Source organism: Pteronotus mesoamericanus, unplaced genomic scaffold (genome assembly GCF_021234165.1).
Source record: "Pteronotus mesoamericanus isolate MK-2021 breed Mesoamerican mustached bat unplaced genomic scaffold, CSHL_Meso_final scaffold_21, whole genome shotgun sequence".
NCBI lineage: Eukaryota > Metazoa > Chordata > Mammalia > Chiroptera > Mormoopidae > Pteronotus > Pteronotus mesoamericanus.
In genome coordinates this window covers 7730213-7746610 of record NW_026555310.1, presented here as the reverse complement: position 1 = coordinate 7746610, position 16398 = coordinate 7730213, and the positions used below count along the sequence as shown (strand labels likewise).

Sequence of the window (16398 nt, the reverse complement as noted above, 5' to 3'; positions counted from 1 at the left end):
TCCCTGCCTGCCTCCCTCCCTCCCTCCCTTCAGAGTTTATTTATTTATTTTCAGACAGAGGGAGAGGGAGAAAGAGAGGGAGATAAGCATCAATGTGGGTTACCTCTTACGTGCCCCCTTACTGGGGACCTGGTCCACAACCCAGGCATGTGCCTTGACTGGGAATCCAACTAGTGACCCTTTGGTTCACAGGCCGGCACTCAGTCCACTGAGCCACACCAGCCAGGTTTTCATTTTAATGTTTTTGTGTTCTCCATTTTGTTCCTTTATTTAACTCTAAACCTCCCAAATGTCTTCTGGCATCTTCAGTTCCTGTGATCTTAATAAAGCAGAAGCAAAAGAATTAAAACAGTACACTAAATTCTTCCCATTTACCCTTCCAGTCCTGTTGAAATCCCCATACACAAGCTCTGTTGAACATCTCCAGTGATGGGGAGTTTTGCTTGAATAAAAATACTGACGGAATATGGCAAAACCCACATATGTGGGGAAAAGAGTGTAGAAAATCAAACAGATGAAAAAGATAATTCTTTGTTGGTACTTTTCATCTCTGGTGGAATAAGTTACAGGGTTTTTTTTTTTTTTTTTTTTTAAGACCTAAGCAAATTCTATTTGCAGTAAAAACTGCAGCTCAATAGGAAGATACATGGAAATTTACCTTCAGTTTTAACAGTACTGCATATCGAACAATATGAAATGTCAGCATATTTAAAATTCAGGATGATTATTGGAATAGTATAAGGTGTTTAAATGCAGTTTATCTCCATTCTGATTAAGTATGAGCGCTGGAGAATTGCAGTATATTTCTGCTCTTTTTGATGTATTTATCTTTAATCAGTATAATACATGGGTCTTACTTAAATATCAAATGGTACTTTTCTATACACTAATAATGAACAACCCAAAAAAGAAATTAAGAAAACAATTCCATTTACATAAATCAAAAGAATAAAATATTTAGGAATCATATTAAACAAAGATATGGAAGATTTATACACTGAAAACTATCAATCATTGCTGAAAAATTAAAGAAGACTTAAATAAATGGAAAAATATTCTTTGTTCGTGCACTGGAAGACTTAATATAGTTAAAAATGTCAGTACTACCCAAAGCAGTGTGCAGATGCAGTGCAACCCTATCAAAATCTCAGTGATGCTTTTTTCAGAAATAGAAAAATCCATTCTAAAATTTAAATGGAGCTCTGGCTGGTGTGGCTCAGTGGATTGAGTGCTGGCCTGCAAACCAAAAGGTCGCTGGTTTGATTCCTAGCTAGAGCACTTGACTGGATTGCAGTCTAGGTCCCCAGTTGGGAGCATGTGAGAGGCAACTGATTGATGTTTCTCTCCCTCTCTTTATCCCTTCCTTCCCCTCTAAAAAAAATAAATCTTTTAAAAAATAAAATAAAATTTAAATGGAATCTCAAAATTTATAGAGACTCTGAAGAACTAAAACTATATTGAGAAAGTTAGAGGACTCACACATCCTGATTTCAAAATTTACTCAAAGGTACAATGATCAAAACTGTGCTGCTAGGGAAAAGACAGACACACTGACCAACAGAACAGAAGAGAGAGCCCAGACATAGGGTCTCACATAAATGGTCAAGTGATTTTCAATAAAGGTACCAATTATTCATTCAAGAAGGAAAACACAGTCTTTTAACAGGTGGATCTGGGAAAACTGGATATCCACATGCAGAAGAATGAAGTTGAACCCTTACCAAACAACCATATATAAAAATAAACTCAAAATGGATCAAAGACTTGAAAGCAGGAGTTAAAACCATTATAGCTTCATGACAGTGGATTTGGCAATGATTTCTTGGATATGACACCATGACACTAAAGGCACAGGCAACAGAAGAAAATAAGTTGTACTTCATCATAATTAGAAACCTGAGCATCAAAGGATACTATTGACAGAATAAAAAGACAAGCCGCAGAATGGAAATAAAATAATTGCAAATCACGTATCTGATAAAATGGTTAATAGAAAATATAAAGAAGACCTAAAACTCAACAATCAACACATCAAATCAAAAATGAGCAAATGACTTAAAAAGACATCCTTCAAAGAAGATAAACAAATGACCAATAAGGCCATGAAAAGATGATCAAGATTACTAATCATTAGGGAAATGCAAATGAAACCCACAATGAAATACCACTTCATACCCATTAGGATGACCATTAAAACACATGCATACACAAAAGTGTTGGTATGTATGTGGAAAACTTGGAGCCCTTGTGTATTGCAGGTGGAAATATAAAAAGGTACAGCCACTTTGAAAACGGTATGGCAGGCCTCTAAAAATTAAATACAGGATTACCTATGCAGTTCCACTTCTGGGTATATACACAGAAGAACTGAAAGCAGAAAGTTGAACAAATGTTTGTGAAACACTGTTCATAGCAGTGTAGCCAAAAGGTGGAAGGTGGAAGCAACCCAAGTGTCCATCAGCAGGTGAATGGATAACTGAAATGTGGTTTGTGTATATATCCAGTGGAATATTATTCAGCCTTAGAAAAAAATGAGAGCTTTTGGTCAAATGGTGGCATAGATAAATGCAGTACTCAAATCCTCCCACAATTGCATCAAAATGCCACCTAACCTACAGAACAACCATCATTGAAAACTACATGAAATCTGCCTGCACAGAAATCCTGTACCTATGGGTATACAGAAGAAGTTACTTAAGAACTGGTAGGAGGGATGGAGATGTGGAATAGGCTGGTCCCACACCCGCATGTGGTAGTTAAACATCATGAGGGGTATTTCAGCTCTGGTGGTTCCACTTGAAGAGCCAGGAATCCTAGCCGCACACTAGGCTTCCCAGTCCAGGGTTCCAGCGCCAGAAGTCCCCATAATTTCTGACTATGAAAACCAGCAGATATGGCAGCTGACTGAGACAAAGGGCCACTAGAGTCATAGGTGTTCCTCTTTTTTTTTTTTTTAAGAGGGGAAGGGAGAGAAAAAGAGAGACCTTGATATGAGAGAGAAACATTGATTGGTTGCTGCTTGTATACAACCCAACTGGGGACTAAACCCACAACCTAGGCATGTGCCCTGACCAGGAATCAAACCAGCGACCTTTTGCTTGGTGGGACAATGCCTAATGAACTGAGCCACTACTGGTCAGGGACCAGGTGTTAATCCTAAAGGACCCGCACACAGACTTACTCAGACTCACTCACTTAGCTCCTTCTCTGGGGCAGCAGCTTGAAAGTCACCAGGGACATATGGGGAGGAACTTAATTATCTGGCTTTAGGGTAAGGGCTGGAGGGCAGTTTTTTCCCAGACTGCAGTGCTAGCAGAAACCATTGTTCCTTTTCTGAACCTCTCCCAGCAAGCATTGGTTGGTGCCAAATCTGAGTCTCCACCAGTTTGGCTAATACCTTTTTCCCTGCCCTGCCCTGAAACCAATGGCACCCAACTTGTGGACCCAACCAGGCTGTTTCCAGTGGCTTTTCCATACAAGCATCCTGTCTCGTCTCATGTTGCAGACCTTTCTAAATTCTCTCAAAGGTTCACAAACCCCAAAGAGCATCTGGCATCAGCATGTGACACACCTCTTAGGAAGTGGGCCCAGGCCCAGCACTAGCAGCAGCCAGCCTCAGTTCTCAGCTTGGCCTCTCCAAGGAACCTCCAAGCCCAGTACAAGTGGTAGCCATCTGCAGATTGCCCTATAGCTCATGCCAGATGACTTGAGCAGGGCACAGTCAACAGCTGACCCTGGCCTGCCCCTCTCAGGAGGCCCCAGACCCAGCACATGCAGTGGCCAGCTTCAGACCATGCTGAAGCACCACCTAACCACCTCCATAAGTAACATGCCCATAGGGTAGACTCTGCAGGCACCAAGGCCCTATTGAACCAAGTCCTGTTTTGTGGGTTGGCCCCTACCTAGGAGCTCCTCTGCTACAGTTGTGGCCAGTCCTCATAGCTAATTGGTCTAGGGGGTCAACCCTTGCCATTAACATGCCAACAGCAATCACAGCACAGCTACAACAGAAGGTTGCACACACATGTCTGTGGTGGAGTGGGAGGAACCTAGAACACAAAGCTCAGGTGACAGAGGAGTCTGTGCTACTGGGCCCTACAAGACACCTACTACATAAAATCACCTTACAAAGACTGAGAGGCATAGTAGATCTTCCTAAGACACAAAAACAAGCACAGAGAAGCAGCTAAAATGAGGAGACAAAGAAACATATCCCAAATGAAAGAACAGGAGAAATCTCTAGAAAATGAATTTAATGAAATGGAGGCAAGCAAATTATCAGGTAGAGAGTTCAAAACATTGGTTATAAGAATGCCCAAGAAACTTAGAACTTCAACACCATAAAAAGAACAGTAACTATTAAAAAAAGAACTTCTTAGAAATGAAGAATACAATAGCTGAATGAAGAATACCTAAGAAGGAATCTGCTGTTGAGCAGATTGGATGAAACAGGATTGAAGCAGGAATTTGGAAAACAAGTATCAGAAAACACACAATTGAAGCAGCAATAGGAAAAAATAATTTTTTAAAAGAGAAGATAGTTTAAGGGACCTTTGGGACAGCCTCAATCTTAACAACATTGTGGGAGGACCAGAAGAAGAATGAGAGCGTGGGATTGAGAACCTTTTTGAAAAAATGAGTAAAAATTTTCCTAACCTGGTGAAGGAAATAGACATACAAGTCCAGGAAACATAGAATCCCAAATAAAATGAACCCGAAGAGGCCCATACCAAGACACATCATAATTTAAATGCAAAAGATTAAAGGCAAAAAGAGAGTCTTAAAAAGAGCAAAAGAGAAGCAGTTATTTACCTACAAGGGAGCTTCCATAAGACTGCCAGCTGAATTCTCAACAGAAACTATGCATGACAGAGGGATTGGCAAAATATATTAAAAGTGATGAAAAGCAAGGACTTACAACCAAGATTACGCAGCAAAGTTATTTAGAATCAAAGAACAGATCAAGATCTTCCCAGATAAGAATCTAAAGCTGAAGGGTTTCATCACCACCAAACCAATATTATAAGACATTAAAGGATCTTCTTTAAGAAGATAAAAAATATGAACAATAAAATGGTAATAAATATATATCAGCAGTTATTTCAAATGCAAATGAATTAAATGCTTCAAAGACATAGGATGACTGAATGGACCCTTGTATTTGTTATCTATAAGAGATTCACTTCAGATGGAAAGACACAGACTAAAAGTAAAGGGATGGAAAGAGTTATTTCATGAAAATGGGAACAAACAATCAAACAAAAAGCTAGGGTAGCAAAACTTACAGCAGACAAAATAGACTTCAAAACAAAAGGCAATAAGAAGATAGAAAAAGGACCCAGCAGTTCCATTCTGGGATATTAATTCAAAGAAACTCAAAACACTAAATTAAAAAGGCATACACATCCATATGTTCATTGCAGCATTATTGGCAGTAGCCAAAGTATGAAGGCAACTAAAATGTCCATTTGTAGGTGAGTGGATAAAGAAGTGTTACATATATGCAATGGAATATGCCTCAGCCATGAAAACAAATGAAATCTTGCCAACATGGATGGTCCTTGAGGGTATTATGCTGAGTGAAATAAGTCAAAGGAAAAAAAAATGCCAGATTATTTCACTTCTATGTGGAATCTAAAAAACAATAAATACATAAGCAGAACAGAAACAGTTTCATAGATATAGAGAAGATTTTGACAGTTGCCAAAGGTGAGGGTTGAGGAGATAGGTAAAAAAAAGTGAAGGGATTAAGAAGTACAAATAGGTAATTACAGAATAGTCATGGGGATGCAAAGTACAGCATAGTGAATGTAGTCAATAGTACTGTAATAAACTGTATGGTATCAGGTGGTAGTTTTGGTAATAGCATGTGGATAGTTATGGTAATAGTTTTATTGGGGCAGTCACTTCGTAAATTATATAAATACCCAATTACTGGGTTATGTACCTGACACTAACAATATTTATATCAACTGTAATTGAAAAGTAAAAAAAAATTAATGCAATCAAAACCTAATTTAGGGTTGGACCTAGAAACTCTTACTACACTGATTAAATTGGGCTCAAACACCTGGAGCATTTCCTATGACTACTCATTTCAAAAATAACCTCTAAGAGTGTATTTTTTTGACTTGATATTACTGATCATTATAATTAGGAGAAAGCATTTATTGCACCCCAGATATTCACATGGTTCCCGTGGGAGTGTGCCTTCATAGAGTGCCTGATTGAGAGTCAAAACACATGGCTTTGACTTCTGGTTCTGCTATTGTGAGACATGAAAACAGTTACTCTTTGGGCTTCAGTTTCTGGGAAATGTCTTAGTTTCCTATGGCTGTTATAATAATTTAGCAGCTTGAAAGACCACCCCTTTATTATCTCACAGCTTCATAGATCTGAAGTCCAGGATAGCATGACAAAGTTCTCTGCTTAAGGTCTCATAAAGCCAAACTTGAGGTGCCAGCACCGTGAGGTCTCATCCATGCTCATTCTCTTTATTGACGGAACTCCAGTGTTTGCAGCTGGAGGTCTGAGGTCCCCATTTCCTTGCTGGCTACCAACCAGAGACTGCTTTCAGGTCCTGGAGGCTGCCCACATCCCTTTTCATGTGACCACCTCCATTTCAAAGCAGCAGTGGTGTCTTAAGTCCTTCTCTTGCTTTGAATTTATGCCTTACTCTTCTGCCACTGTCCAAGAGGGCATCATGCTAAGTGAGATAAGTCAGACAGAGAAAGACAAATACCACATGATTTCACTTATATGTAGAATCTAAAGAACAAAATAAATGAGCAAACAGAAGAAATAGACTCATAGAGGCAGAGGACAAACTGATGGTTGCTAGAGGGTAAGAGGATTGGGGGGAGTGGATGGAAAAGGCCAAGGGATTGAGAAGTACAGATTGGTTGTTACAGAACAGTCATGGGGATGTCAAGTACAGCTTAGGGAAATATAGTCAATAATACTGTAATAACTGTGTATGGTGCCAGGTGGGTACTTGAATTATAGGGGGGATCACTTCATAAGTTACACAATTGTCCCACCACTGCGCTGTACACCTGAAACTAATATAAAATAATGCTTAATGTTAACAGTAATTGAAAAATAAAATTTAAAAAGAAAAAATACCCTCAAGCTATGGAATGAGTGGATGTATAACCTTGCGGCGATTTTACTTACAAACATAATTATAAAAATGTATTTTCTAAGATTTGTAAAAAGGTTTTAATCATTTTTTAAAGACAAAATTTACCTGAGTAATTAAAGATTTTTATTCATTGATTCCTGAATGGAGACCATCCCATCTGGCAGATATTAGGAAGCTCTAGGAGCTACAGGAAATGAGAGGCCTTTACAGACAAAAGCGGGGTGGAATGAAGCTCTACTAGAAAAGAGCAAATTGTGGCAAAGTCACCTTCCTTAGGGTATGATGGTGGTCCATCAGGTAGGTGACCTTGCTTGTGCTGACCAGGTAGTTCCAGATTGCCTGGTTTAAGATTTCTTCCTGAGAGAGCCTGAAACTCTGAAGTTAGGCACCAAGTCTCACTTTGGTGACCTGGGGCATAGCCCACGTTACTCTGTTTCCCTTGAACACTCTCTTAAAATTAGTGGTTAGGAGGCCCTGACCAGTGCGGCTCATTTGATTGGGTGATGTCCTGCAAAATGAAAGGTGGCCAGTTCGGTCCCTGGTCAGGGTGCACGCGAGAGGCAACAACCAGTCGGTGTTTCTCACCTCAGTGTTTCTCTCCCTTTCTCCCTTCCTCTAAAAATAAAAAATAAAAATTAGTGGTTAGGGGAACAAGTTTTAGAATAGTTTCCTATGTAGAAAACTGACCTCCAATTAACAATAAGTTGCTCTTGATTATAGTCTTTTTTAAAGGAAAATGAATGAAATTCTGATATATGCTACAACATGTATATCGTGTAGATGTTACGCTAAGTGAAGTAAGCCAGACATCAAAGGACAAATGTTGTATTACTCCACTAGAGAAGAAATCAAATGCATAGTAGAAAATAGAACAGTGGTTACCAAGGGCTTAGTGGGGAAGGAGGGAATAGGGAGACAGTGTTTAACAGGACAGAGTTTGGTTATGGGGTGATAAAAAAAAGTTCTGGAAATTGATAGTGGCAATGGTTGCACAACAGTGTGAATGTACTTAATGCCACTGAACTGTACACTTAAAAATTGTTAGAATAGTAAATTTTGTATGGAGTGTATTTACCACAATTAAAACTAAAAATAACAATAACAAAGGAGGGATATGGGAAATAACAGGGAGTGACTGCTAATGAGTATTTGGTTTCTTTTTTGGGTGATGAAAGTATCAAAAATTGATTGTGGTGATGGTTGCACAATTCTGTGAATAAACTAAAAACCACTGAATTGTATACACCTAAATGGGTGAGTTATGTAGTATATGAGTTATATATTAAAAAGGTTATACATTTTTAAAAATTAAATGATACTAATAAGCTTATAACAAAATGTAGTAATCCCCTATTTCATCCCTTCTACCTATTTCCAGGGAGGAGCTTTCAAACAATTTGAGCTAATTTTTCTGGTATTTGCCTCCATATTTCTAAATAATAATGCTTATTTAACTCTTTCTTAACAATTTTACACATTATCTGGTGTCTCTCTCTCTAAAGAATTGAATACTTTTAAAACCTCTTTCTCCTGCCTTTCCTTTCTTCCTAAGATTGTTACATCACAGTTTTTTATTAAATCTTAAATCAGATGTCAGATTGTTTGATGCTGAGCCAAGTACAACCATTATTACATGTTTCTATCTGTTTTTCTGGGGTTAATGATTGTCTTGCTTTTTGTTTAGCTTTTTATGGGCCTTCTGCTGATTTTGTCATATATGTAAAGCGAGCCTATAAATGACCTATCCAAGTACTCGCAGTTGTTAAACCTCTAATAGTTTCACATTTTCCCCCCTTTACAGTCTAGACAGCTTACTTTGTAGGCCTGGTACACATTTATTCTTGGAAATTCTTCTATGTTGAATCCCTTTTCACTGAATTTCATTTATTTACTTGATTTGCTCCCTAATATTAAAGCATACTCTATGATAATGTTAAGACCCTACATGTCTGAAAATGTTTTTAGTCTACCCTTACTCTTGATAGTTTAGTTAGGTATGGAATTCTAGATTGAAAAATCATTTTTCTTTAAAAATCTTAGGGCATTGCTCTTAGATTTTCTACCATGCTACTTTGCAGTTGAGTCCAGTAACATTCTGGTTGTTACTTTGTATGTGATCTGTTTCCCTCTTCTGGAAGTTCTTAGGATTTTTTTTTTTAATTTCTGATATTTTGAAATTCATGATAGTGTGTCTTGATGTCAGTATTTTGTTGTCATTGAAGTGAGTGTCCTGTTTCAGGAGACCCTTTCAATCAGATTTATGTCCTTCAGTAAAGGGAAATTTTCTTGAATGTTTCTTTTTAGAATTCTCTGCCATCCATTGCTCTATCCCTCATTTCTTGAACTTCCATCTTTTTGGATGCTAGACCCTTACAGACTGATTCATTTTCTTTTCTCTCTTAGCTTTAATTTTGTCTGTTTAATCTATTTTCTGGAAATTTTCTTGACTATCATCAAACCTACTGAATTTTTATGTCAGCTATCCTGCTGGAATTTCTAAAACCTCATCTGAGTGACCCATTGTTGCTGTTTTGTAACATTCTGAATTTGTTCAATGTTGAATAGGGTGTCTTTTCTCTCTCAGGCCTTTTTTTAAAAAGATTTTATTTATTTTTAATATATGACTTAATCATTTTGGAAAATATGATTTAATTAAGTTTTTGAAACTAAGTGCTTTGTTTGTCAAAGTGTCTATTGATTTCTAAAGGGGAACAAATTTGATTCCACTTTGTACATTATTTTTAAATCAGGTTTTCATTACTTTTCTTCTTTACAGAAATGAAGAAATTTTGTAGTTCACTTAAAAATTTGTTAAATTTTAGAGGTAAATTTTGTCTTAAAAAAAGTATAAAACACAGAAGTGTAAAGCCCAATGAATTATCACAAAAGGAACCACCCATATAACCAGCCATCCAAGTTAAGAAATTAGAACATCATCGATGCAGAGCCACTGAGTCCCCAGCAGCCTCTGCCCTGCCCTCCTCTGTGGGCCCCCGCCCCCAGGCTATAGCACCACACGTTAGTCTCGCCTGATTAGGAACTTTGTATAAGTGGAATCATATAGTATATATTCTTTCATGCTAGTCTTTTTTTTTTTACTCAGCACTGTTTGCAGGATTTATTCATGTTCACACATGTAGCAGTACTTTGTTCATACTATTGATGTATAGAATTTTTTTTAATAAACTCAATTTTTTTTAATTCTAGTGATGGGTATATGGGTTGTTTCCAGTTTGGGGCTATTAAGAACAGTGCTGCCATGAAAATTCTATACATGTTTTCTGGCCATATATAGACATTTTTATTGAAATTTTATGAAGGATTAGTGATTCTTAGAACTTGTACATAGTGCCAAACAATTCCAGAGGTTTTGTCAGTTCACATTCTCTGCAGCAATATATGACAGAGTCTCAGTTGCTCCACATACTGACCAATATTCTTTAATATTGAATTTTAGTCACTCTTTTGAGTGCACGGAGTATCTAGATATGGAAACTATATAAAAGCAAATACCCAATAGCGAAAAAAAAATGAGAAGATGCCCAACTTTGTAATCATCACTCAGTTTTTTCTTAGTCATCAATCTCTTTTTTTTTTTTTTTTTTTTTTTTTTTTTTTTTGGTAGTTGTTTAGCTTTGCTTTGCTATGGTAAAAATGACCAGAGTCTCCACATGTTAAATTTTGGCTTTGAATTTCTCTGTTTTTTTGCATTTATTGCCTCCTTACAATGTTTTTCATTCAACATTGAGAAGTATTCATCTCCTTCCTTTTCACTTTTAGTTTCTTTTATTCAGGCTTATTTTAATCAACCTCTGAACTGAGGTTCTTGGATAATTTCATGCTGTTTGATTTTTTTTTTCCTAACATGTAATGTGAAAATTTTCACATACAAGGCAAACCTTGGAATAATTTTTCAATGAACACTCATATACCAGTCCCTTAGCTTTTACCATTGATAGTTTAGCAATAGTTGACCCTTGAACAACGTAGGGGTTAGGAATGCTGACCCTCATGCAGTTAAAAATTGACATAAACTTGTGACTCCCTCAAAATTTAACTCATAGCCCACTGTGACCAGAAGCCTTAAATAAACCATCAGTCAACACATATTTTGTATGCTATGTGCATTATGTATAGTATTCTTATTATAAAGCTAAAGGAAAGTTATATTAAGAAAAAAGGGACAAAAATACATTTACAGTTTTTATTTAAAAGAAAAATACTACATGTAAAGTGGACCCACGCAGTTTAAATCTGTGTTGTTCAAAAGTCAGCTCTATTTTCTTCATTCCATATATATCCATCCTTCCATTTCTGGCTCATTTACTACTTTTCTCAACCCTGAGCATCACTCTTCTTTGCTAAATGATACTCACTCTTATAATCTCTTCTTTATATACATAGCCACAACAATACTGTAATTTCTTTCTTTAAGTTTATAAATATTTTAGAAACCAATTTTTTTATGGAGTATCGTGGCATTCAAATAATAAAGCTAAATGTTGTCTGTTTTCATATAATGAAGAAAAAGAACCTTTATCATGCCTAGAACATAATTTTTATCCTCAAGTCATTTCTTAAAAGCAACCATTTTGTTTCTCTCCAGCTTTTTTCTGATAAGATCTGATAATTTTATTTTAGTGAGCCAAGCTCACTTACCATGAGATCTAACCTCTTAACTGTTTTTAAGTATACAACACAGTATTGTTGGTTGTAGGTGCATTGTGTACAGCAGATTCTAGAGCTGCTTTCTCTTGCTTAACTGAGACTTTATACTCATTGATTAATAATTCCTCATTTCCACCTTCCCTGAGCCTGTGGCAACCACCAATCCACTCTTTGATTCTATGAATTTGACTAATTTTAGAGATGTGACCTGAATTTTCTAGGAACATGAATGAAGTTTAATACAGAATTATGCTAGGCAGTTTCCTGTATTTATCATAGAAAAGTACCACAGAGAAAAGGCAGACAATCAGAGATGTTGCCTAATTCTGCCACTACTATTAAAACGTAGCAAGGAAGTCATTTCCCTTTGGAACACCTCAAAGTGGCCTCGGTTTACTCACCTGTAAATTGGACAGGTTAAACTAGTTGTTTCCCAGATCCCGCCTTCTCTTACAACGCTATATCAACATTTACTGTAGAGCTGTGTATTATTTCTTTAAAATTTTTAGTTTTTAAACTTGCAGAATCCATAAGGAATCTTCACTGTGATTTTGGATACTGATGAACTTCTGTTTTTTTCCAGATTGTTAAAGAGACATGAAAACAACTTATCAGTGCTAGCCATTAGTAACATGGAAGCTTCCTCCACCCTTGCCAAATGCCTTTATGAACTTAATTTTACAGTTCAGAGTAAAGAACAAGAAAAAGACTCAGAAATGCTGCAGTGAAAAATAATTCCACTTCTAGAGTGGGGAACTCAAAGAAAGTCAGATACATTTCACATATTGTTACTGAAGAAAGCACCAAGTCTTAATGGAACCGAGACCATAGAATGAATTATTTTATCTCCTCCCATGATGCTGAGAGGAAGCTTCGTATTCTGATCTGCGCGAATCCCTTTGTTCTCTGTTTTAAAAAAATCTAAAAAGAAAAAGAAAAAAAACTGCTGTGGGATTGTCAACCAGCTTATCTGCAGGATGTTTCTCAGATCTGATAAATCCTGATGGAAACTGGTATGATCAGAATTCAGTACCATCCACATTGGAATATACATGGAATATTGTAAAACCTACATGAGCAGATGAAATAGAAGCATTAAATATTTTTATCTATATCCAAAAAGGAGCACATTTTTATATTTACAAAACCGTTTAAGCTGGTTTGAATAATTAAAAAAAAAGTTTCAGCACACCTATACCCCCGATCTCAGAGGGGGCCACCAATATCTAGCTATGGATTGTGTGTTTTGTTTAGAAATCAGTAGCTTGGTTTTCTTACTTGAGCCAATATATTTTCACTTATTTATTATCATAAAAATTTACCAGTCTGAATAGATCTTGTAAATATTTGTGAATAGAATGAACACCTTTCATGCCACTGCAGCCACTGGAAATACATTCTGTGGTGTCCTAGAAGCATTACTGGTAGGTTCTAAAGTTTTCTAGACTTTCCTGTCAATTGTAAGTAATTGTGATATATTCTACGCAGTGGATGAATGTTCTTTAAATTTGTGTAAATACTTCTGCAAAGGTACTGATGCTGTAAAGTCAAAACAGTTGTGGAACTGTGATTTTTTTTTTCTTTTCTCTTTTTTCTTCTTTTGTATTATACACCTTGTAGAACTCATTTTGCTGGCTAAAAGAGTATGGAATAATATATCTCATGTCATTTTTGTAGAAGAAAAACTATTTGAAGGTTTTTTTTTTTGGTTTTCCCTAACATGTATCCACTGTAAACATTTGTCATGTGCAAGCTCAGAGCTTGGACAGAATTTTTTGTATTTGTAAATTGGTTTAAATACATGGAATTTTATACAGGTTTTCTCCTGTGTTATATATGCATTATGTGCAGGTATGATATTTTCTTCACTACTTTTTCTATCTTAATATAGTGTGGAATTTTATTGTATTATTCTTCCATTCTTAATACTGTACCACATTCCTGCTCACAAACTGCTCACTTCCTTAAATTGTCTTCTTTCCCCTCAGCGTGACATGTATCCATTTATAACTGCCTATTGCCTGTTCTATTAGCATCCAAAAATGTGGAAGGCCTCCCAACCACCATTTCTGCTGTGTCCTTAGGATGTGCAGTAAAAAATATAGACCTAACAGTTTATGTTATAGAATGGCTTTATTTACTTTGGTGACTGTTTATAGTTTTTAAATAAAAGACTGAACATTTTCTTGAGTCTTTCATTTCTGAGTATGGTTAAGACATTCTTTAAAAATACAGAGAATCTTAAATTCAGCTGAAGGCAACATCCAGTCACCTATTTGATATATGTTGATTTGTATTGCATTAAAGAAAGAACAGAGGAGAGAGGTCCTTTACACAACAAACTTGCATGAGACAAGTGGGAGGTTGAGAGTAATTATTTTTCATTTGTTAGACTGCAAAGCAAACCCAGATTGTTGTTTGATACTATGTTTCTTTCCACAATGCAGCCAAATATTCAACCTGAATTTGGGAGCAGCTTCTTGAAGGGCCTTAGTTTGGATATAATTTTTTTTTTCAGTATTTTAATTCAACTAGTAGCAAAGGAAAATCTAATTTCTCTCTGAAGTGGGCTCCCTTGCAGTGCACTCTACCCTTTATTAGTGAATGCTGAAGAAACTTTTTGTCCAACATTAGTCACAATGATTTCCTAGGGCCGTGGAGTTTGTTCTTGGCCCAGGTCCCAAAATTAGGACTGCCAGCCGACACACCAGAGATGCTGTGGTTAACACTACAGTGATTCTCAGACTCCCCCAAACCTGCAAGGCTCCCAATGGTTGATGTCAGTTGGAGAATTTTCTATTCATTGTAATTACTTAAAACTCTCCTGAATTTTTCTAAAGTAATTTTGTGTAACATCAGTAATTTTGTGTAACATCAATGTTTGTTTTAAAGGTAAATGTTTGCAAACTAAGAAAGTGCTATGGTAATTAATAGAAAAGAGAAGAAACTCCAGGTTTAGAAAAACAATTTTCATCTTTACCATTCTTCCACCTCATTGGAATTGCATGCCAGAGTTCTAGCTTTTGTGCTATAATATGTAAATATGTCTGTAGTTTCTTGAAGCATTGGTCTCAGCAGAGAATTTTCTAAATGTATTTGACCTAATGAAACCAAGTATGGCTTCCCACTTAGGTTTTTCTCCTTAATAGCTTTATAGAACTATGTAACGGAACAACATGGACTTGCTGGGTAATGGAATCGAAGTGCTTGTGCACAAGTTCTGCGTAACCCTCTCATTCATGAAAAGGTGCTCCTCGCTAGACAGAAACTTGCTGATTTCCAGTATTGTTATTTTTGTCTAAAGTTCTGTAAATACATGCTTTAATGTTATCTTTAAGAAATCTATGTAAATAATATAGTCTACAACATAGAGACTGTACAATTCTGTGTTATATATGTGCCTAGTGCTCTGTTGGCACTCAATAAATTTTAAGTAACAAAATTGATAATCATATAGCCAAGGCATATTTTTCTTCCAAGCTCGAGACAGGATGTGACTATACACTAATGAGACTTGGCAGTTCAAACCACACATGAAAACTTGTCTCATTACTTTATAGTCATGCCATGTATGTTTTTTTTAACCATAAAATGACAATAAAAATGATTTTTAAAATGAGAATGTTTTGGATAAGTGACTTCTGTCCTGATCTTAATCACTGTGATTGCAGTATTAAACACCAAAGGAAGCATGATGAGAAATTTTTATAATCACAAAACAAGCTGCAAAGAAGCAGGAGCACAGCTACGGGATTAACCACATGGAACGCCTGGTGCTTTATGCTAGGCTCAGTTTGATCAAAGAGAAATAAGTTTTAAAAAAATCCAGTATCTAAGAGAAAAATTTAGCTTATCAATCAGCTCTCATATTACTTTCTCTCTCTTGAGAGTACGTAAAACTGGGATACTCAGAATTTTAACTACTTCCTCCCAAGGCAACAAAACAAATGAAGACATTGCTACCTTCTAATTACATTACAGCCATTGTTAACTTTTTCCACTGCCTTGCTATTTGTGAATCTTTAGTTGCATTCGTGTGTCCTCATTTCATTAAGATAGGGAGTGGGCGCTTATGTAAAAATGAAGTCCAGGACTGTACTGTGTCTTAAGAAAAGGCTAAGGTACACTGCACATATGTAGGTGAGCAGATTCATCTCTGACAAGATGACAGTAAGTCCTCACTTAACATTGTCAGTAGGTTCTTGGAACTGTGGTGAAAGGATGTGTATAACGAAACCAATTTTACCAGAGGCTATTAGATCATCAAAACAAGAGTTAAGTTCCTACAGCATCTCTTAGTTATAACAAAACGCTGAATGGAACTATGTTACTCAGGGACCTGCTCTACATTTCCATATTAAGAAAGAAAGCTGTCATTAAGTCCTGGTTTCTGTGGATTTCACTCTGAAATGCAGTTCACATTGGATACATATACATATTCAAAAGATAACTTTTAAAAAGAAACTTTTGTGAATAGGTAACACAGCCAGGCTATTCAAGAATCAAAAAGTTCAAAAGGCAGTCAATGAAAAGCCTCCCTCCCACCTCCACTTGCCAGGTAACCGCTTCGTGTTTCTGACGTACAT

At 36.5% G+C, this 16398-nt stretch overlaps 1 protein-coding gene across 1 annotated transcript in view; it reads left to right on the top strand.

Annotated features, from left to right (window-relative positions):
* ARID2 (AT-rich interaction domain 2) overlaps positions 1 to 13453 on the top strand; it is a 161963-nt gene extending 148510 nt beyond the window's left edge. The window contains exon 21 of the mRNA XM_054591203.1: positions 12396 to 13453. Within this exon, the coding sequence (XP_054447178.1) occupies positions 12396 to 12540 (145 nt within the window). The 3' untranslated portion in view covers positions 12541 to 13453. The remainder of the gene's footprint in view (positions 1 to 12395) is intronic.
* Positions 13454 to 16398: the final 2945 nt, after the last annotated feature.